A 24,280-nucleotide genomic window follows, 5' to 3' on the forward strand; every position below is an offset into this window, starting at 1 on the left:
AACAAATTGGAGCAAGCTCGGATATAATGATTTTTTTACATTTTTCATTACATTCTGGCCTTACTGACAACGGCAATTTTTGACTTAACTGGAATATTGGAGAACCCACTAGGCGTACTAGCAGCACCATGTAGATGAAACATAATTTTCACCCAAGGCTGGAAAACGAGGCAATGACTCGAGCCACCAAAATGGAAAGCACCAATTTCATCTCCCTTTTTAACGTGATCTCCGACTTTCACGGTGATCTCGTTGCTGGAGACTTCATTCATTCCTATTGAAATGAAAACCATCAGACCAATATCAGGATTATCAGCATTTATATAAATAATACCACGTGCAGCGACATGGCAGAGATAGCCCTGGTGCTCACTAATCAAGGCATCGCTTGGAAGATCTTGTGTTTGGCTATAATATGAACCGTCCACCAGCTCAGTTTTCACAATATAGCCTGAAACAGGACTGTGCCATCGATGGTAGCTGTATGAACTCAAGAAGGCTTGGTACACTGTTCCACCATAAAAATTCTTAGCCAGGTCATCGTTGTTCAACATGTGATCTATATAAGTAAATATTCAAACTAAATTGTGAAATGGCCAGTTATTAGGCATTGGCGATGTCCACATTCTATAAAGGCCCTGTCACACTGTTGCGTATCACATTAGCGTATGGCACCGTGTGATAAATATCACGCATACGCCGGAATACGCTGAAATATGCTGGTGGTACGTCGTGCGTAAGTTATACACGTTCCAAGCACGGTCACATACGCTGGTATACGCCGAGGAAGAAAATTTTTTTTAAGCATGCTTAAAAATCTTGTGCGTGTTTGGACGTATGGTTTATACGGTAAAGATAAGCTAGTCATACGCTGAATACGGCAGAAGGACGCTAAATGTACTGTACTAATAGGTTGAGTACGCTAATCATACGCAAATGAGTAAGTGTGCCGTACAACTAACGTGTTGATAGCGCATCAGTAACGAAGGTCTAACTTATGTGTGACGTATGTTTAACGTCTATAGAGGGCTTAGCGTATGACTGACGATTAAGTAACGCATTTACCGTACAATTAGTGTATATTTAACGCCTGGTCGTCGTATCCTCAGAGTATTGCAAACGTTACGAGAAAGGGTATATAAATATATAGCATGTCATTTATTGTGTATAATATATATTTATGTTGGATGCCTTCATATCATCTTGTACCTTCGAGGATAAAGGATGGAGTTAGCTGTTCTTGAATACCAGTTTGATCTCATAGCTTTGACGATTCGTCACATAGAAAATAACAGAAGGAAAAGGAGAAAAGGAAAAAGAAAAAGACGTGAGGTATGGAAGAGATCATGGATCGGAAGGCGAAGGCAGTTCATTTACGACCAACTTCTGGTGGAACTTCGAAGCGAGGATACGCGATGTTTTAAGAACTTTATGCGGATGGTCCCCGAGATGTTTGATGAGCTTCTGGCAAGAGTGAGTCCCAGGATCACCAAGAAACATACCTAGTATAGGCGACCCCTGGAGCCTGGGCTGAAGCTCTCTTTGACTTTGCGAAACCTTGCCTCTGGGAGCACGTATTCAGCCATGAAGTACGGATGGAGGGTCCCCCACAACACCCAGTCACTTATTGTCAGAGAGGTTTGCCAAGCCATCATCGACGAATACTTGTCCGAAGTAATGACCTGCCCTACCACGCCAGAGGGATGGCGTGCCATATCTGATAAGTTCCTCAATAGGTGGAACTTCCCCCATACATGTGGTGCTATAGATGGAAAGCACATTACCTGCAAGTGTCCACCAAAAAGTGGATCCCAATATTTCAACTACAAGGGATTCTACTCTGTTGTACTCATGGGCCTTGTAGACGCAGATTATAAATTCATCTGGGCAGACCTCCGTGGTAAAGGGTCATCATCGGACGCACAGATCTACAACAACTCTGAAATCAAAGAATTAACAGAAGACGGAACTATAGGATCCCCCATCCCCGATGCTTTACCAAATGACTATCAGAGTGTCCCCTACTTCTTTGTAGGTGATGATGCCTTTGCCCTCCGAGAGACAATGATGAAGCCATACAGCCGCCGTGGTCTATAGTCAATACTTCTTTCACGTTGGTGGTTGAAGGTTGAGAACCTCATCCTGAAATCCAATATCATCAGTAGATTCCATGATGTCTCGAAATCCTGAAAGACTAGTAATGTTCGGGTGACTTTGCTCAAAGGCTGAGCTTGGACTGTGCGGCGTTGGGCTAGACGTTTCCGTTATTAACTCTGTTGCAGAAGCCAAAGAGGCACGAACCGGGCCAGAGGTAGGAGTGCATTGTTGCTGAGTTTGCTGAAACGGTTGCTGAGCAAGTTGTTGGGAAGGAGGAATCATCTGCTGTTGTTTAGTGGTAGTCTTGTGATGATGTGGATACTGAAATTACCGCTGGTGAAACTGCTGCATGTACTCCATGGGCTGAGAGCCTCTCACCAACGATGCCAGGGGCATGTTTATAGGCATGTTGCTAGGTTTCTGATAATGCTCAGAGAAGGATGGTGCTGATGCTCTAAATGAACAGAAGGGAATACTTGTAGTAGGGTGCAAATCGTGGGGTGGTTGAGAAGGGATCTCTTGTTGGTTTACTTTGATAGATGGAGCCGCCATTGCACTTGGAAATTCATCATCGCTGTCCTCATCCATGAGTTCAGACAATAACCTATTGATGGAGGACATTGCCTTCTTGTACTTGGACTTGGACATAGTCAAAAGGCTCTCTTTAACATAATTTGCAAAGACACTTCGTGCTGTAATGGGCTGTTGTTTGGCTTTGTAGATGTATTTGAGGATGGTGCCAGACTCAGCAACTCTCTTCTGTAGAGTCTCAAGGACGTCACTCTCTGTGTCCTGAGGTCGCTTGTGGGACCTTCCAGCGGTAGATGATGGTATTGGAGTGACTTCATCTAAGACATCCTGCATATCAGCGCAGGCGCTCTCGGCAGCATTGAGATCTCCTCTGTGAAGCTGGATGGTTTCCTTCACCTAAAAAGACCAAAAATATCATGTGGAAATTGTCTCAAATTACTTGGTTATCATGTTGCTAAGGTAATATGGTTGTATACTTACACTCTGCATGGGCTCCGGTCGGTGGCGAGTGACAGTCTTCAGGAAGGCAAACTTTGAGAGGATCCACTGTTCTCTCTTAGTCAGGTTTGGAGCACTATCCCCGCTTTTCTTCTTGTCAAGGCGTATATTGGTGTCGCGCAACGATCTGAACCAGCCCTTGAGGATGTCAACAGTCTTATTCATCTGATGTGCTTGCTCTTCCCAGATCTTCTCTTTCTTGTCTTTTCGCCTATAATCTGTCATCTTCACATTCCACAGCACAGGATTGTCCATGATAAACTCCAGCATCAGCTCCTCTTCTGTGGCGCTGAGGTTGTAGGGGTTTTTTTTTCGCCCTCTTCCTCTAATTTTCTTCTTGCTATCAGCCCGCCGGAAGGAGGTGAAGTCATTAATGGTTTCAGATGATAAAGCCGATGAATTATGGGAGTCTTGGGAAGGTTGTGTTGGGGACTTTGAGAGCTCAGGAACATGTGGCGCATTATTTAAAGATGTCTCAGGAATAAGTGCATCATCATCAGGTGGTTCAACTACATCTGCAGGTGCACAAACACGTTGTTCGTCAGCTTTGGCAACGGCTGATGATGGAGTCCTCTTTCCTTTTCTTCGTCCGCGGGTAGATGATGTCTTCTTATTTGCCATGGTGTCTTCTTCTTTTTTCACTGTAGGTTTGACATTTTCTCGAATGGAGCCGTGTGAAAATACTGCCGCTTACATACGATTAAAGTCTGTGAAACGCCAGTGGTATGCTTGACATGCGCATTCCAAACGCTTCTCGTAAGCTGTTCATACGCTGGCATACGCCAGCGACAGGCTACTCTTACGATACCCATACGTTTAATAAGTTAATTTTATGCAAAATGTCTATTTTTACGGACTTTTTCGTGCGTATAAAAATGAATGAAATGATCTTTATACGCGACTCATACGTTCCTATCATACGCAACAGTGTGACAGGGCCTTAACCGGGTAGAACAAAAATATTTCAAGAGCGCTTCAGAATAAAACAATAATAGCAACCACCCAGCCAAGTAGCGAACGACAAATATTCTGGAATAACATAAAAAACATGTGTTTAACAATTTATTGTGTCTCGTGAAACACATTTTCGTGAATTTAATTTATTCCTGATTATATAAGCAGTGGCGCTGCCAGCTTACTAGATGGGCTTACATTTTTATACATTTTGGTTTTACATCATTTATTTCTTTTCAAATCGATTGTTGTGAACATGAATACATGAATACATAAATATCTCCAACCCAGTTATGAGTACTAGCGACGCCAGTGACTATAGGCTAGTCAATCAGATGTATAGCTGCTAGGATTGTGGCACGCGGTAGTATACGTTAAAAACGGAAACAATAGGAAATGGAGTAAGCGACTACGAGGTTTTCTGTGCGATAACATACCAGCCTGAAAAAGATCTAGAACCACCCAAAAAGAGAACCCTGCACGCCATACGCAAGTAAATAATAATTACACCAGTAATCGACCTTTCATATCAGAGGTATTCGTGAGTTTATAGTAAACTGTAATGTGCACAGTACTAATCGCTAAAAATACACCTTTAGGCAGGTCGATTATAATTTGCCTTAATTGCTCGTTGCAGAGCAAGTTAATCTTAATATTTTTATATAGTATTTCAAAACGTTTTATCAGTATTCGTCCTGCATTTTCAAAACAAAGTTTTTGTCATTTATCACGTTGTATACCATATAAAACGAATACCGTAATAGCGTAGAAATAAAATAAAAATGCAGAGCCGACATAAACCTTTACCAGCAAAATATTACCTCAGCATCTGTAATATGACACGAATTACAAGAAACAACCAGGGCAAATTGCAAAGATGCAATGATTTTCTTAAATTTTGCGAAATTTAAGAATGCGTAATATATTTTATAGTTCTGCAACGAATGATATTTGAACAGATATGCAAATTTGCTACGGCAATCTGCATATTCCATGTCCGCAATTTCTGGCCATGGCTAGTTGGCGTAATCTCTTTGTTGCCTTGGGTCGATAGACACAAATTGTTAGACACACGTACGCTACAACGACCTGAGTTAGGTAGAGGTCAGCGTATTGTTAGTGTTTAAATCATATAGCTTATTCTTTAGAAAGCATTAACCTTATGGAATTATTAAAGATTCACGTAAACACGCTGAAATTCGATTGCTACACACTGAGTTAAATTGATGAATATGATTTGCATCATAAAAAATAGTAAATTCATTTCAAAGACATTTTCGCACACTCCAAAATTGGTGGTAAAAACCTTGCTAGGAAGTTTTGACCGCGCAATACCCACCAATACCAACTGTCATTGCTTACCTAAAGAATAATATTGACTTTTAATCCAGAACAAATCTCGTTGCTTCACTTCATAGGCAATTTTAAAAGGTTCAGACTCGCAGGCATTCACTACAACACTATTGTCATCTGGTGCTTCAACAGGCCGTATTCCTTCTCGATATTTTCTTGCGAAAAAATCATCCCAGGATGTAAAGCCGTAGTGAAGTTTACTTGAGTCACATTCATATTCTTCTGTGAAATTTGGCATTACCTCCATTGCGTCTTTACCAAACCAACCTGAATGTTCATCATCGTTTAAGACGTAGGTAGATGCTGAACTGCAAAGGAACTCGCCCCAGTAATTCAAAATGTCTTTCAGTAATTTGTTTACCTTGAAAATAGTTGCAAAGAATAGTTATGCACCATTTTCCTTTATCACCATTTTAAGATGTGATATAGGAAATTTATATCTCTTCGTGTTAGGTTTTTTTTATTACTAAAAAAATTACCGAGTCATATTCTGGTCTTGTGCCGTTAATATGCAGGGGGCGGGGGTATAAAAACGTCGTCAACTTTAACTATTTATTTAAACTTAAAACAGTTTAATTGATACTTAAAATTTGATGCATCTTGCAATCATCAATCAATTGTTTATTTTGGTGACGCTACTCACTATCACTATATGTATATATATAAAGAGTGCTCGATATCAAAATTTTAATAGAGGAACGATCATCAGGCGAATGAATAAATATATAAATATATATATATATATATATATATATATATATATATATATAAATATATATATATATATATGTATATATATATAATATAATATATATATATATATACACCCATTTGCAAAAACGTTGGCCGCAGATAGATAGATAGATAGATACTCGAAGTCTAATTAGAATTGCATATGATTACATTTGCATGGGATTGCAATCATATTACACAACATATGCAATTCTAATTAGATTTTGGGTATCTATCTATATATCTATCTGCGGCCAACGTTTTTTCAAACAGGTGTATATATATATATATAAATATATATATATATATATATATATATATATATATATATATATATAAGCAAGGAACAGTTGATGGACCGATAGTTTGGGTCTAAATATCGGTCTCATTTGGGAACGTGTAACAACACATTTTCCCTCCATGCTCACCTTGTCGCTACAAAACGCAGAAAAACCAGCTTTTGTAGCCATTGCCAAACTCAATGCCACGTAAATTGGTGAGATATAAATCTCATCTCGATTGAATTCAGGAGCTCTAGTCATAATCATGTCGAAGAGAAGGATCATGATTTGCCAACACCAAATGGGATTTTCTTTGTTATCTGACAGTTCTTGTTGTTGCCAGAATATTTGGTGAAAAAACATATTGATCTCTGTAAAACAACAACACATGCTGGCATTATTATGTCACAATTGCTGTTACATCGCCAGTGGCGTCGGAGTAGATATAGTTGAGTAAATATTGGTATGGAAGGCTTTATTGTGTTCAGATATATGCAAATTAAAATAAAATTATATAGTTATAAAAATAGGAATATCAACTGGCATAGGAATATCAACATGCCGGAGTAAAATGATCATAATCGATCATTAATCACTCTTAACATGTATTTTCGGAGATCACTTTGGCGATAACAGGGTTTTATTTTGCTCCGCAACTTGAGAAATTATTACATTTTTAATCCTGTAACGATGGTTGATCGACAAACGAAGGTACGTAAATACATGTCTGTCTTAATTAAGCAGTTTTTACTTCTTTAATATTGCGTTTATGTTATAAAATATATTGGTTAACTGCATGGGGTTTATAACACATGCAGGCTTTCAAGTCCCACGTGGAATTTTTGTAGATTTTTAAAATACTTTGACTCTGAGATTGTTCAGTTGAGCTCGTACTATTGGGGTGAAACGAGACAGCTAAGTCTTAATCAAGGGATATATTTCTGCTTGTGTGATGTTGACTATTTGACCTTTTATAAGCGTTTTCCCCGTTGCCAACATACAAATACTGTCTAGGAGGTTGCGGTTTGGCAACGGAAAAATACGATCGCAGTTGTCCTTCGCTTCCAAGCGGAATGTTATGAACAGCTGAGAGCGACTACACAATAACCAAATCGAAAAAATCTCAAGAAATCTCAGACCGAGTTAGGACGACGTTCAACCACCGTCTCACCGCCGTTCGACCTCGGTCTGACCTGGGTTCAACCGTGATCAGACCGACGTTTGACCTAGGTTAACCGCAGTTTTTCTTAGGTTATTTCTGGACAGTACTGTAGGTATCCTCTTGACCTTATAATGCCAATAATTATTATTATTTATTTAAAAGAATTCACAGTCTGTGATTGGCTAATAGCCATGTGTGAACTCGTCATAGCCCACGTGTGACGTCATACCGTGTGATACCACTTTTTTTAGTGTGATAAATAGTCGTATCCCACGTTTGACGTCACACGAATGGCGAAGACATCAACACAATGGCTTCCTCAAGTGAAAGGTTCGGCAACTTTGAGGAATACATGTTCGTTCTTTTAAATAAATAATAAAACATTTATTGAATTCGGTTTTCACGTGATATGAAGGATTATCAAGTTTCACTTTGTCATTATCAACCTCAGCCTTCGGCTTCGGCTGATAATGACAAACTTCGGCTTGATAATTCTTCATATCATGTTCAACCTCATTCAATAATTGCTAATTACCACGGACCTTATTTCTTAGGTTGTATTGCGATCCAATAATCATGATATTTTTCTTAGTATAGGATGATGCTGTATATTTTATACTCATGCAATGATTTTATTAAGGTAAAAGCTTATTTATCTATAAGATCAGTGAAATTATCAGAAGAAGAGAGTATCTGTGTATAATCGGCATAAAGACAAGGAGTTGTTTCATAAAATCTATCGTTTACAAAAAGTGCAAACAGCAGTGTAAACAAATTACCGGCAATTTTTTTCAGTGAATAATGCCTCCCTTATTTTATACTTATTAAACAGCACTTAAAAACGTGACCAATTGTGGATATGCTACCTCAAATATATTCACACAATATTCGGTAGAGTATTGGTAGGTGAGAATATGGTATTTATCAACCGGTATTCACATTGGAATGCACTAATATTCGGAGGATATTTGCAGTAAATATCTGTGAATACTTGTGACCATGCATATTCGAATTTATATTCGCACGTAATCACCTGTGAATGCTCTGTAATAACAGGTGAGCCCGGAACACTCGCAAATCGCGGTGTTTGTACAGCTCATTTCGAGCAATGTATTTTTATAGCGCATAATCAGTTACGTGACAATAAGCACATTGAACTTATAAAAAATTCATGTTGAAGAGAGGACAAGGGACTTCGCGTTGGTATTAAATTTCATACCTTTGTGCTATTCGGCCGCCTGTCGGCTGAACACATCTGGAAACTCACCTCAAAGTAAGACTACATTCCCTGGTTTATTCCTTTAAACTTATAATTATATCGTAAATTGATTAACTTTTAGATCGAATAAAAAGGTTTAAAACCATCATTGATATGTGATTATTTGCGAGTGTTCCAGGCTGTCATTATACATACTCGACTTTTCATGCAGTGGTTACCTGGGTCTCGTAAGATTGCATTCATCAATGCTTCAACAGGAGGATGAAGATGTATCTCGCTTTTCTCAACAACAGGATAACGATTATTATTTTTGGCTGAATTTTCATCAACAGCTGGCGGATATAATTTAAACATCAGGTCCACTTTATCCTTCTCGTTTTTCCTTAATTCCTGGATCAACGTAGCCAACCATTCATTAGCCTTGTTTCTGTCGATAACAAGTGGCAGTTTTTCGCGTTTAAATTCCATAATGACGCTTCAAGAACTTTTCTCTATAAATTGTGAACGATTACAAAAGCTTTATAGTTGAAATACCAGCATTGATTATAAAGGAACTAACTCAGGAATCGGAAATCTCGTGTATTATGCCATCGTATACAATGCCAGTGATAATGTTTACTACAACAGTATCTTAGTTTATAATACGAATCTAAGTAAGACAATTAAGATTTATTGGTTGATAGCGATCCCGACGAAAACATCTTGTTTTGTGGACACATGGAAACATAGTGGTCGATGGTCCACAAAACACGATGTTTCCAGGAAGATAATTTAAAAGGTGTTGTATTATATAACAAGTTTCGCAGAGAAATAACGTGTCAAAATACGAGACAAAAACGTAGGCAGAGAAACTTTGGCTGATCTCTGAAGTTAAAAAGTCGTAATTATGTCACTTAACGTGACATAGCATCACGACTTCCAGTTTCATCAACGCAGGGTGGTTAAAAGTATTAACCCTCTTATCAAACTGTTTCAAACTGACAAACAAGATTTTGCAGTAAACATTCGGCGTTCCCGCCTTTCACGTGACGTAGTTTCCTGGAACAGATGAACTTCGAAACTTGCTATATAATAATATTTGTTAACTGTAGATGCAGTCGAATACAATGATCTTTTTATCGATATCTTTTTTTTCAGGTTTTTTTTAATCCCCGAGCCGGTGCGAAGTACCGGACGAGGGTACTAATTCCAACTGGAGATTTTGATTACGCCCGGTTATGCAAATGCGAAATAAAAGTTGTCCGCCATTATGTCATGGACTTTGGGCGTTTTTATAAGTTATTGTTAAAATAGTTTATGACGTCACTCTTGTTCGAACGTTTGATGTATGTATTTTAGTACCTCGTGTTCATGTTCTTGTTCTGTTGTCGATTCAGTGATTTTGTCACGATATTTTACCTAATAAATATATTCATATTCCTCGCAATAATGTGAATCCACTAAATTCATCAGGTTATGGGACCAGTGGGCTGAGGTATGAAGAACTCTAGGAGTATTGTGTTGTGATAAATTTGACCGTAAAAGCGTGTATTTTTTAACTTAAACTGTGGTATGATCGTGGCGTAACAAATATGGCGGAATCAAAAACTGTGACGGTCGTTCCGTTGAATGGGTCGAATTATGGGACTTGGAAAGTCCAATGTCGTATGGCTCTCGTGAAAGACGGGCTGTGGAGCATTGTTTCTGGGACTGAGACAGCTCCTGCTTCATCAGAAGCTGATGCATTGGCGAAGTTTAATGGCCGAAGAGATAAAGCACTGGCGATTATTGTGCTTTCGGTTGATCCTTCGCTTTTATATTTGCTCGGAGATCCTGAAGACCCTGTAGCTGTATGGAAGAAATTGTCTGACCAATTTCAAAAGAAATCGTGGGCTAACAAACTGTCTTTGAGACGGCGTTTAAACAATTTAAGGCTGAAAGACGGTAGTCCAATGTCCGGTCATATAAAATCGATGACGGAAATTTTTAACGAGTTAGCAGTGATTGGCGCACCAATGGAAGATGAGGACAAAGTTGTGACATTGTTAGCAAGTCTTCCTGAATCGTATAATATGCTTGTAACAGCCCTAGAAGCAAGCACCGAAGTTCCAATAATGGAAATTGTAACTGAACGTTTACTTTATGAAGAAAAGAAATTAGGCGAACGAGAAAAGTCACCGAAAAGCTCGCGTAGACAACTGATGATGGCCCAGGGCCAGGGCCTAAAGCCTGATAAAAAGTCTATTAAGTGCCATCACTGTGGGAAACTAGGGCACATAAGGCGTTTCTGCAAAGAATTGACTAAAGAAAAACATGAAAAAAATGGGAAAGATGGTAAAGACTCAAAGCAACGCTGGAACAAAGGAAACCAAGCTGAACAATCAAATTCTGGTAAGGAAAGTTTAGGATTTGTTATGCAAAGTTTAGCTGCCAGTGCATGTGGAATTAATAGTGAATCATGGATTGTTGACTCTGGTGCAACATGCCACATGTGCAACAACTTGGGTCTGCTTGAAGAGTTTGTGGAATTTGAGGAACCTGTGGATGTTATGCTCGGAGATGGTAAGATCTTAAAAGCATTTGGAAGTGGAGTTGTAACAGTGAACTGTAACCTTGCAAATGGTAGTCAGCAAGAATGCAAACTCTACAATGTACTTCTGGTTCCAAAACTTAGCTATAATCTACTAAGTGTATCAAAAGTAACTGAAGCTGGAAAATCAGTTAGCTTTGAGGAAGCCAAATGCAACATTTCTTGTAGCAATGAAAAGGTTATTGCTAGTGCCAAAAAGGTTGGATCTTTGTATTATTTGGATTTTCAACCTATTTTGCAATGTTCAAATGCTGTTGTGAACGAAGAAACTGAACTCTCAAATGAAATGTTATGGCATCAACGCTATGGACACTTAGGAGCCCCAAGTTTAAAGAAGTTGTCCAATGACAAATTAGTAGACGGTTTTAACTTTGACGCAAAGAACGATTTAGAATTCTGTGATGCATGTACCCAAGGAAAATTGCATCGTTGTACATTTCCAAATTCTGGTGCAAAGCGAGCGAAAGAGCCACTTGGTATTGTGCACAGTGATGTCTGTGGTAAGATAAATACCAAATCCTGTGGTGGTGCTGAATACTTTCTAACCTTCACCGATGATAAAACCCGTTATGTGTGGGTGTATCCACTGAAGCAAAAGAGCGAAGTTTTCACTCGTTTCTTGGAATGGAAAGCAGTTGCAGAAAAATCGAGTGGCTATAAGTTGAAAACTCTCAGAACTGACAATAGTGGTGAATTCACTTCAACTGAATTTGAGAACTACCTGAAATCAGAAGGAGTAAAACATGAGTTAACGATACCAAAAACCCCAGAGCAAAATGGTGTTGCTGAGCGTCTCAACAGAACACTTGTTGAAGCTGTCCGAGCTATGCTGATTCAAGCTGAACTGGCTCAGAGGTTTTGGGTTGAAGCTCTTGCAACAGCCGTGTATTTACATAACCGAAGTCCAACAAAAGGAGTGGTCAACATGACTCCGTTTGAAGCCTGGACTGGAGTGAAACCAGACGTCAAACACCTACGAATCTTTGGATGCACTGTGTATGCACACATTCCAAAAGATGAGAGAAAAAAGCTTGATCCAAAAGCAAAGAAATGTGTATTTCTTGGGTATGGAACAGAAACCAAGGGATATCGCTTGTATGATGTGTGTAGTTCAAGAGTTATTTATAGTCGTGATGTAAAATTCAATGAAAGAGAATTTGGCAGTAATAAAGAGCTTCAAGAGAATGAAACTTGTGATGAACTTGTAACTCTCGAACTGTCAGATGACAATAATGTTGAGGATGATCAAGCAGCTGATATTGAGATTAACCAACGCCATCCAGCACGAGAAAGGCGTCCACCTGATCGTTTTGGTGAATGGGTAACTATTGCTAATGAAGATGATGTTGAGCCTACGACAGTTAGTGAAGCATTACATGGTCCACATGCAGAACAGTGGCGAAAAGCTATGCAACAAGAGATTAATTCACTTCAAGAGCATGATGTGTATGAGCTCATAGAACTGCCTAAAGGACGGAGAGCAGTTGGATGCAAGTGGGTATACAAATTGAAACGTAATGCTGATGGTTCAATTGAGAGATATAAAGCAAGACTTGTTGCCCAAGGTTTTTCTCAGAGATATGGAGTAGACTACGACGAGACATTCTCCCCAGTTGTGCGTTTCGAATCGATACGGACAGTCATTGCATTATCTGTTCAGAAAGGTTTGAAGTTGCACCAAATGGATGTAACGGCTGCCTTCCTGAATGGAGAATTAGAAGATGAAGTATATATGAAACAACCGGAAGGGTTTGAAGTTAAACGGAAAGAGCACTTAGTCTGTAAGCTCAACAAAAGCTTATATGGTCTAAAGCAATCATCCAGATGCTGGAATTCGGTATTGGATGAACATTTAAAATCAATTGGTTTTATCCAAACAGAAAGTGATCCTTGTATTTACGTGAAAGAAGAGAACGGTGATACTTTCATTGTTGCGATTCACGTGGATGACATCATTCTTGCTGGTAAAACTGATGAAAAGATCGCTAAAGTCAAAGAAAGCATTGCGAAAAGATTTCAAGTGAAAGACATGGGAAAACTTAATTATATTCTTGGTCTACAAGTAGTTCAAGAGAACGGTAAAGTGTGGATTGGCCAGCCTAGCTACACGGAGAGTATTTTAAAGAAATTCGGAATGGAGAATTGTAAATCTGTCGAGACTCCTGTTGATATGAGTTCAAAGCTTGTTAAAGCAACGAAAGATGGTGAACTGTGTAACAAAGAAGAATATCAGTCAGCAGTTGGTAGTTTGTTATACTTGTCATCTGCAACGCGACCTGATATAACATTTGCGGTTAACAATGTTGCAAAATTCACCGCGAACCCAACTAAAGAGCATTGGATGGCCGTGAAGCGTATTTTCCGGTATCTGTCAGGAACGGTGAATTATGGACTACATTACTCAGAACATGCTAGTCGAGATTGTGTCGGTTTTTCGGACGCGGATTGGGCAGGCGATTTAAACGACCGAAAGTCAACTTCTGGTTATACATCCAGATGAGCGGAGCTTCTATTAGTTGGAGAAGCAAGAAGCAAACATGCGTAGCTTTGTCAACGGCTGAAGCCGAATACATTGCATTGTCTGCTACTACTCAAGAAGCATTGTGGATAAGACAATTGTTGGACAAATCTTGGCATAGATGTTAAGAACCCATTACCATTTATGGACAATCAATCAGCTATTGCCATGTCCAAGAACCCACAATTCCATGGGCGATCCAAACACATAGACATAAAATATCATTTTGTACGAGACCAAGTAGAGAAGAAAACAATTACTGTTCTCTACTGTCCAACAAACAGCATGTTAGCCGATTTATTTACTAAGGGTATTCCAAAGGAACAATTTAAGAAACTGCGTAAACTAACAGGCGTTACAGTTAAACCTAATTAAAAGGAAAAACATTCGAACTGCGATTGAGAAGGAGTGTTAAAAATAGTTTATGACGTCCACTTCTGTTCGAACGTTTGATGTATGTATTTTAGTACCTCGTGTTCATGTTCTTGTTCTGTTGTCGATTCAGTGATTTTGTCACGATATTTTACCTAATAAATATATTCATATTCCTCGCAATAATGTGAATCCACTAAATTCATCAGTTATGCGCATGCGTGAGTTTAAAACGAGTTAAAACTGGTAACTAGCAAACGTTTACAAACGTGCGATTGCCATTGAATTAAAATTTGGGTTCACGTTAGCATAACTGATATTTTGAATTATAAAACTTTTTTTAAATAATATTTTTCATTTGGATGGTCTTAAAAATATACGATAAATTTAGTCGTAAAATTGATTAAAATATAATGTGAAAGATGCCTTCGGATAGAAAAACTTTCATTCAAATGGATGGTAAAAAATCTACGATTTTGAAGCATTTTTAAAGTGTTTTTGAACAGGTAAATGGGTAGATTTTATATTTTAAAGCATGTAAGTATTTTGTAAGTTTAATAATTTTATGTGGATTTATCAACAAATGTATCACACCTCTTTAAATTTATTCGTCAATTTCGTTGAAATGATTTTGATTTGGAAAGTATTTATTTTTAAAGGTGAATTGAATGTTTAAAAAGTAATTGAAATTTCGCTACAAATTATAGTATTTAAAACTACTCGTAGCACAATTATGATTATAATTGTACCAAGTTATAGGCTTTTACTTTACGACTTCGATCATTCAGCAGAAATGAGTATTATAGAATTTCAGCGATGCAAATATATGTGTATTGCTTCAGGCGAGGGGACTTTGCATGCAATGTATTTCTAGTATAATAATAAACAATTTTATATGCATTTAAAAGTATACTCATAAACACCAATTGAAACCATTCTTTGTTAAATTTGCATACAAACTAAACTGCCTTGGAGGAACCGAAAAAGGAAGCGCACCAAGGTGGAGGTGTACCCTAATCTTCCACCAATGAACAACATGGCGGACAATCGTTTGGTAGAAACTCCAGTTGAATTTTCGAACAACTTTGCATCTATTTTGAACGATAAGTATCAATACAGTGATGTTTTGTATAGTAGTTATGATGACGGTTTAAGTTGACTGCAAACTCTAAATCATTGAAAATCTTTATATGATATGATTCTAACACAACCAATACTTGGTTATCCTGGCAAGAAACCTAACAATATAACGCGCAAGTTGGACCTCAATCGTATATGATATATAGCTACAACGTTGAAAGTCTCATTGAAGTCGTTGGAACACCACCACTCTAAGTCAAAGCTAAGGACAGGGTTGTCAAAATCTTCAAGACCTACAGAACTTTATTGACGAATCGTTTCAGGAGGAAGTTTTGTCGCATACTGCTATTGCATGTGGATATAACTCGTGCACAAAATACTGATTGCATGTTCAATCCCACAACAACAGCGAATCATTGTAAACACGGTTCCTATTACAGAAGAATTCCGTGAGTTGAAAGAAAACATCAGTTTAGTTCAAATCTGCAATGTTAAAAGAAAGCCTTTAGCGCAAAATCAAATTATTTAAGAAATGAGGAGAATTTATGCTAATTAACGAATGAAAATATATATTTGAAGTCGCGCATAAATAAGTTGGAAGGCAAATTATCTTCAAAGGTCAAGTATGGCATCGCAACTGCTGTGAATAGATTTCGATAGTAAAAACTTGGGCATCTCGAATTGCCCTGAAATTTTCAGTTTTAAAGATCGATAAAATTGATGATGTTTTGGAGGTGAACAAACATGAATGTTCAATCGTGGGTTAAAAAACCCGCAAATTTATACAATATTATTAACAGTACACAGTTTTGCAGTACGAAGTTTTTCGCCGTTTTTTATCCCGGTTTTCGTGGTTGTTTTACATATTTTTTGATATTAGCTTGGTTTCATCGTTGGTATCATACTTTATCGAGTTAGGAAGTTTTGCCTTTCATGCAATTGAGACATTTTTGTGGTGTTTTCATTAATATTTTTGGCTCCTTTCGTCTGGGAAATATGGAAAATTTGACGATATATATTTGGTGCAAAATTTATGTTTTTATGACAAAAATGATTGAAAAGTGACAATCAGATTACATAATTTTCACACCTGATGACTGAAATGGTTTCATTAATTGAAATTTATTCTTAAATATCAATCATTGTATTTTTTAGCTTTATACCACTGTAATAATGTAAAAATGGTAAAAAGTAAGTAAGTGACTGACTAAAATGTTTTTGTGTTTATTTCTTTTTAATACAGTAAAGTACAGACGATGCATAGCTTGCATGCCGACCGGAAGACCGAATTTTATTTAAAAGTTGAATTCGAATGCATCTGACGTTCTCTCTATTTTATGTCATTACAAAACACTATCCATGCAATAGATGTTTAGTAAGGGTTCACCTGGAATACTTGAAAAGAAAAAGACTCCGTTCACCATCGTAAACGGAGAAGCACTTCCGAACTTTATTTGGGTTTAATATTTTTCGTCTTCGGCTTTGCCATCATGTAAAGCTATATCTTAAAAAACTCTGCAGCTTGCATTGTGGCTACCTTTATAGTATATTGTGGGGGAAGCGATATTAAATGCCAATTGAAAATAGGGAGTGATATTATGTCTTGGTTATGCATATTTTACTTACTATCCATGTCATGCATGTGTGCCAAGTTGGAGAGTTGTGTTGCTTTTGAGTTGGCATGACATCACATATACTGTAGTCTATATTATACACATAGAAAATCTCCGTTGTATATTTTATCTGCGATATTTAATGTCTGTTATGGATTTTACAGTAAAAAAGTTGTCTGTTTGTCAACGATGCTTTAATCGAATCAGGTCTCCTTAACCTTAATTACAGAAAGCATTTAGTAGTATTGTGGAAAATCCAAACCACTAACTTCACGCGCATTACAACCACCCATGAATAGCGAATGCTAATATAACTTACGCAATAGGCGGGTGTTCAAGTTACGGAGATGTAAAACGAACCGTTATAAAAACTCTTTTATTGTTGCTATGGCAGGACGATATTGATGTCGAAATTTTTTTACATCTGTTCCGCAAGGCTTTATTATGTTAACTTATATATACATATTAAAAATAGTTGTAAAATAGGAAATATCACCTGGCAATGACGTGGAAAAAAAATTCATTTTTGCCACAAAGAACACATGTGTAAATATAATTCTGGGCCATTCGCAATCATTAATGACTTTTCCTTTCATGCCCATGACATTTCATAGTGAACAAATTCTACTGCTCGCCATCCTTCCTCTTGCAAAAATCTATCCATATTTTTCTGCTCTTCTGCTGTGCTGCATTGGGCCGGTTGTTCCAAAGGCGTTTAGCTTAAACGGTGGATAAGTTCAAAATGGAAAGCTAAACTATATATTTATTGAACAACTGAGCTGAAATATTTCGAGGTAAATAGTTTAATTGTCAATGGAAGTACATATTTAATGCATACGATGCAGATTTAGTCATTCACAAGATGCATGAGAGTAATTTTGAACTTTGGCTTATCCAGCGTTTAAGCTAAACGCCTTTCGAACAACCGGCCCCTCCGATTTTCCAATTGGAAAGCGAAAGAAATTGAGAGCACTCGCGTTTTTTCTGAAGTCGCTATTACATAATTACAACCGCATTACGAGCAATACATGTTTTCTCCTTCGCATTTCGGATTGAATACGAAAATGAGGTAGGGGACGCTCGTTTTAAGTGCGATTAATACCATCACATGCCATCAAAGAAATAACAACATACGATCTAATATGCCATCATTTTGTCATGCCGACTTAATTGCAAATTATTTTTCAAGCTTGTTCGTCCGGCTTCCCGACAAAACAATTCACAATTGCTGCAAAGCGTCGAAATTGTTGTACATAAACATTTGCCAAATATTATTTGTCTGCTAATTCCCTTGCGTAAAAATATTTCCGAAGGGTGCTAGGTCGGCATCCGAAGCACGAGCGCGTTTAAAAAACTACAGGTTCGTTTTGCGCAGAAACACTGGTTAAATAAATTAGATATTTTAATTAACAAAAAATCGAATTGCATTTGATTTATTTCCTTTCCTTCTAAAGCGTGAAGTCGGCAACGGAAACGTAAGGGCATTCAACTAATATACACGATTATTAAAACGCTTATATACTAAGATTTAGAGAAAATGATTGCTATTATTACGAAATGTTCTATTCAATAATATCTATATGGCCACATTTGACCGAACGTAGCCAATGACTTCATAGTAATAATTATATTCAGACATAAATTAGCACAGACATCTTTTTTCAAAATGGCGGACAATAATGCAAATTTTAGCAAAATCAAAAACAGCTGGGAAGACGAAAATGGGAAATTATGTATTCCTTCTGCAATAACAGAAAAGGGCAATTAAAATTTTCGTTGCCAATGTTCTTCAAAAGCAAGAGAAAACTTAGGACTAGCATAAATATATATCATACTCGTAAGAACAGTTCAAGTTGATCGTAAAGTCTGAGTTAGCAGGATGAACAATGATTAGACGCGTTATTAGTAACCTTATGAAAAAGGGAGATGTAGTGGGACTCACATTGTAAGTTAATGAGATAATTTATGTTAATGTATTGGGAATAATAAATTAGCTCAGAAACACAACATTCCTTTCTCCTTTTAAACCGCCTCCTATGGTCCCAAGGCGCTCCTAAGGAGTAAGCTGGTGAGGGAAAGGGACATAGTATATGAATGTCAAACTTTAACCTATTATAAAGATCAACACCTAGACATATATTCGAGTCAACTGATGAGATTGCACTATGATTGAAAATAATACATTTGAGTACAAGTCAGCGATATTATTGATATAGCTATATAGAGATTTGTTATACAGCTAGCTTTTACTGACTTACATACATTAAATTAAAAAATTAAATATACAGCTTACCTCAAATGTTTATATCTTCACAATAAAGACTTTGAAACTCCACAGAGAAACTTCAATAAGCGAATAATTTTGGACTGCGCTTCGACCTAAATATGTATATTCGATGACATGGTTATTGGGGTTATGGATTTTAAAAAGTTTTCTGTTTGTCAACGATGATGTCTCCTTAACCTTACTGACAGATAGAAAACATTTAGTAGCATTGTGGAAAATCCAAAATAAAGCAAATATAGCGTATACAAATATAAGTTACACTAAAAGACCATATGTGTCGTTTAAATATTATTGATTATTATATTTGAGTAAGACGTGCAAAGCTCAAACAGCTCAAAAATGTAAGCAAAACAACGTACATATAGAAAAGCTATGTTGATACTAAAATAATTTGCATTTGAATTGTATGTTTGATTGCACCGGAAAGGTTAGCGATAAATGGCGAAAACTGCCGAGTGTGACGTACATCAGCTGTGTGACGTAGTGCTGAGTGTGACGTCTTGGTCCAAGACAAGCATTTAAGAAAGCAAGCAAGCAAACAATCAAGCAAGCCTCTGACATATAGTGGCTACCGCTTACGCGGTAGTCACAAAAATGTACCCCAAAAATGGCAGCACATTATGCATCATGAGAAAAGCTAATTGCCCTGTATGAACAATTTTTTCTCATGGTGAGAAATTTACAATCTCAAATGTCAATTCTATATTCTATATATAAAGGAATTCCTTAAAAACATCCGGAAAATATCTTTATAGGCAAGAGATATTCTAATAAGCTTTCTCTCGAATGGCCATATTTTAGTTTTTACAAAAACTCGTCTTAAAGCTAATAAATCTAAATTTTATAAAGCCTTTCGGTTGCCCATGCTGCTAACCAGTCAACTTTGCGCAAAAAATAGCCAACTTTATGGAGCTATATTGCGAGCAAGCTAAATAAAACAAAACTCTCATTTATGGTCTTGTTCTTAACAATATAACAAAGAAAAATAACCTTTTTCAATTTTTTATTTTCATTAAAAGCGAAGCGGCCACATCGGTTTGTATGAAAACTAGCCAGTCGATAGCCAGCTTCGTTTTCGCGAATCCGGAGCCACGAACCCGGAGCTGAGTATCCTGTCATATTTAAATATCTTCAATGGACACCGCTGCGTCAACTGCAATTCTTTGAATATATCAGTTTACTCATATATAATAATTACCTGTTTCGTATTTAGGTTCAGCTATACTACATCATTATAATGCTGGATGCATAATTTTATGCGTTGCGCGCATAGGAGTTGAAGTTAAGAAACGCGTATAAATGTATATAGGCAGACACCGGCTTTGGTTAACACAGCCGATTGAAATAATTGGTTATACTGATGGTAATGCTATGGTATGCTACCAAATTCTCAACAAAAGAAATCGTGAGTTAGCCGTACAGTGAGAACGTAAGGCATAAAAACTATTTTGAAATGTTAGACCCTTTTTGTGAACTATCGCTGCTCTTCCAATCGGGCTTATGCTTTTGGGCACGATGTAAAATAGGTCAGTCTTGTAAAATCAAGAAAGGGAAATATATACAGGCGCGGATCTAGACCGTATCGAACGTGGGAGTTCGGAGGGTCCATAGCCCCTTCGCCATTCGCACCACCCCCCCCCCTCCCGACCGGAAAATGTTTAGTCCTATATGTCCACGGCCCCCTCCCCCCCGATTGGAAATTTTTTAGTCCTATATGCCCACCGCCCCCCCCCCCGACCGAAAAATTTTTAGTCCTATATGAAACGGTTAGATTTTCGGCAGGATCCGCGCCTGTATAACTGACCTTCTGGGTCGTTATAGATGTACTTGGCACATTATTATGGACAAATAATTATACCGATCAGACACATTTAATTTAAAAGCGATTATATTATGCTAAAAGGGAAGAAGATAAATTGATATAATTATGCTGTAGGAAAACAGTATAAAACATGGGCACACAAAGTCATGCAATTGGTAGAATTTAAATGACTGATAGTCTATTTATATTACTGACCAGTGTAGGTCTGAAATAGCTTAAAAATCGGGGGTATAGGAACTAAATAGAAACTGACTTTTGGGGTAGAAACTCTATAGACCTTCTAAGGCATATGCAGAATTATATCAAAGCCACGTTTATACAACGAGAATCCAGTGCTTGTTAGCGCATTCGAAACTAAAGCAAAACTTTTATTCTTTCAACTCGGTAAATATTATAAGGTAAATACGTCTGCAGTTACTTCTGCAATAACCTCTACTCTATATTTCATAGAAAAAGCAAAGTTACAAATTTCGTTGAATTGCTTGGTTGAATTTCGTTACGTTGCTGCATGGATATTGGAATTAGCTATTTCCTGGAAAGGATTAATCTGGCGAATAACATTACGGGAAAATGCAATCATATGACCATTTAAAAATTAGTATAGTATTTACCTATAACAAATCTCTTCAATGATACCACGAAGAAAGCTGTAGAATTCGCAATGAAAAATGTCGTTAGCGGCAGGAATAATCGATTTAATGTTGTCAACGAGAAAATTTTTAGCTGAATGAATTAATGTCAATTCTTATGATCTTTTAATTGTAAGGTTGCATGCATGTTGCCGAGACGGAACACGTAACGCATGGTTCGGTTCCGGCATTCAATGCTGTGCGAGTACGAAAGGGCACATGATTTTCTTGATTTAAGAATTTTAAACACTACATCTGACTAACACGGGAAATGCAGTTTCTAAATACCTTATCCAAAATTTTGGGTCCATAGCCCCTTCGCCATTCAACCAGCCCCCCCCCCCCGACCGGAAAATTTTTAGTCCTATATGACCACTGCCCCTCCCCCCCGACCGGAAAATTTTTCCTCCTATATGACACGGTCAGATTTTCGGCTGGATCCGCGCCTGTATAACTGCAGGGCCCAGTTGTTCAAAGCTAGGTTAGCGCTAACCCTGGGTTAAATTTTAACCCGGTGTTTTAGTTTAGGTGCTTCTGAACAACTGTTCGACTTAAAACTTTAGAAAATATAACATCTATCGGTCCAGAAAATATTTATGAAAAAATATATTCAACTTTACAAACAAGCGATCAAAAAAATTCGTGTAAAAATTTGCTTTAACCCAGGGTTAAGCTAACCGGCTTTTGAACAACTGGCCCCTGGCTCGTTATAGATGTACTTGGCACATTATTATGGACAAATATACCGATCAGACACATTTAGTTTAAAAGCGATTATATTATGCTAAAAGGGAAGAAGATAAATTGATATAATTATGCTGTAGGAAAACAGTATAAAACATGGGCAGACAAAGTCTTGCAATTGGTAGAATTTAAATGACTGACAGTCTATTTATATTACTGACCAGTGTAGGTCTGAAATAGCTTAAAATTCGGGGGTAGGAACTAAATAGGAACTGACTTTTGGGGTAGAAACTTTATAGACCTTCTAAGGCATATGTATAATTATATCAAAGCCACGTTTATACAACGAGAATCCAGTGCTTGTTAGCGCATTCGAAACTAAAGCAAAACTTTTATTCTTTCAACTCGGTAAATATTATAAGATAAATACGTCTGCAGTTACTTCAAATGCAAAGTTACAAATTGTGTTGAATTGGTTGGCTGAATTCCGTTAGCCTATATTGCTCCTTGAATATTGGAATTAGCTATTGCCTGGAATGGACTAATCTGACTAGTAACATTAAACGGGAAAATGCCATCATATGACCATTTAAAAATTAGTATAGTTTATATTCACCTATAACAAACCTCTTCAATGCAACCACGAAGAAAGATGAAGAATTCGCAATGAAAAATTTCGTTAGCGGCAGGAATAATCGATCTTAATATTGTCAACAAGAAATTTTTTAGCTGACTGAATTAATGTCAATTGTTATGATCTTTTAATTGTAAGGTTACATGTTGCCGAGACGGAGCACGTAATGCATGCTCCGGTTCCGGCATTCAATGCTGTGCTAGTACGAAAGGGCACATGATTTTCTTGATTTAAGAATTTTAAACATTACGTATGTATATACACGGGCAACACAGCATGCATAGTGGCAAAGTTAACTTTTTCAAAACACACAGTATATTCTAGTACAATTATTTTCTGTTGTATGCCGCTCGATCAGTATTTTTCTACAAAAATAAGATAACAATATTAGACAACAATATTAGACAAGAATACAATTTCGGTTTTACAACATTGGAATAAGAACTCTACTATAGAAAGTTTTGTGGAATGTATTCATCTTGTGTTTGTTAGTTGCGTGTCAAACTAGAAGTATAACCTATATCGACGGCACTTGTATTTCCTGTTGGAAATTTTTTAGTCAATTTTCAAGGTGTATCTCGCTCACCTGCAAGTAACTAATACATTAAAAATAATAATTCTTAATAAAATATTATTGTTAATATATTATATATAAGGCCCGTTCAACACATTATTTGAATAAGAATATTTTTGTCGTAAAGCGACGTGGATCAGACGAATCATTGATATATTGCGGGAACGGAAGACGAAAAATATAAACAGCGGTAAGACAAAGAACATGCACGATGTAAATAATTGTTGATATTTGATCAAATTAAGGATTCGATATAAAGGGAAAAAATTTTATTACAAACATTTTTCGACGTAAGTATAGCCGGCCGTCTTCAGTACGAATTAAGTATACTTATATTTACATTGATTACATTGCGAAATGTATGTAACTAAAATTATATAGCACAGCCAGAAAATTTGAACAAAATTAACTTTCTATCTCTCGGTGAAATTTGCATATGTTATCATATTGTGTCAACCTATAACCTCGTGAGTTTATAGTAAACTGTACAAAACAAAGGGCTAAAACGCCTAAATACAACTAAACTGGCAGTCGAAAAGAACTGCTCAAATGTTGCTATTACCGTATATGTGACGACTCCTGACATATGGTAAAACGCGGACTGGACTGGACTCGTAAAACGCGGACTGGACTAAATTAGTAAAACACGGACTGGAATCGATAAAATTTCT

General features: G+C 37.2%; 1 protein-coding gene across 2 annotated transcripts; it reads right to left on the bottom strand.

Annotated features, from left to right (window-relative positions):
• LOC114515581 (L-tryptophan decarboxylase-like) lies at positions 1-23,101 on the bottom strand. Of its 2 annotated transcripts, XM_028534866.1 has the most exons (6): positions 23,018-23,101; positions 19,273-19,358; positions 9,046-9,318; positions 6,594-6,817; positions 5,443-5,794; positions 1-559 (listed from the first exon to the last, which is right to left on the bottom strand). In XM_028534866.1, exons 3-6 carry the CDS (start codon positions 9,293-9,295, stop codon positions 48-50), a joined length of 1,338 nt encoding a protein of 445 aa, XP_028390667.1. In that variant the 5' UTR covers positions 9,296-9,318; positions 19,273-19,358; positions 23,018-23,101; the 3' UTR covers positions 1-47. The 2 variants fall into 2 exon arrangements, with proteins under 2 accessions (XP_028390667.1, XP_028390668.1); XM_028534867.1 differs by lacking the exons at positions 19,273-19,358; positions 23,018-23,101 and adding an exon at positions 10,169-10,238.
• Positions 23,102-24,280: the final 1,179 nt, after the last annotated feature.

Source organism: Dendronephthya gigantea, unplaced genomic scaffold (genome assembly GCF_004324835.1).
Source record: "Dendronephthya gigantea isolate DGI-Jeju-01 unplaced genomic scaffold, DenGig_1.0 000004F, whole genome shotgun sequence".
In the NCBI taxonomy this organism is placed as follows: Eukaryota; Metazoa; Cnidaria; class Anthozoa; order Malacalcyonacea; family Nephtheidae; genus Dendronephthya; species Dendronephthya gigantea.

Coding starts and splice junctions, on each gene's coding strand:
- LOC114515581 (XM_028534866.1), bottom strand. CDS start 9,295: ATGGAATTTAAACGCGAAAAACTGCCACTTGTTATCGACAGAAACAAG. Junction 6,818..9,045: donor TGCAATCTTACGAGACCCAG/GTAACCACTGCA, acceptor GTTGTTTTACAG/AGATCAATATGTTTTTTCAC. Junction 560..5,442: donor AAGTCAATATTATTCTTTAG/GTAAGCAATGAC, acceptor TTACTTATATAG/ATCACATGTTGAACAACGAT.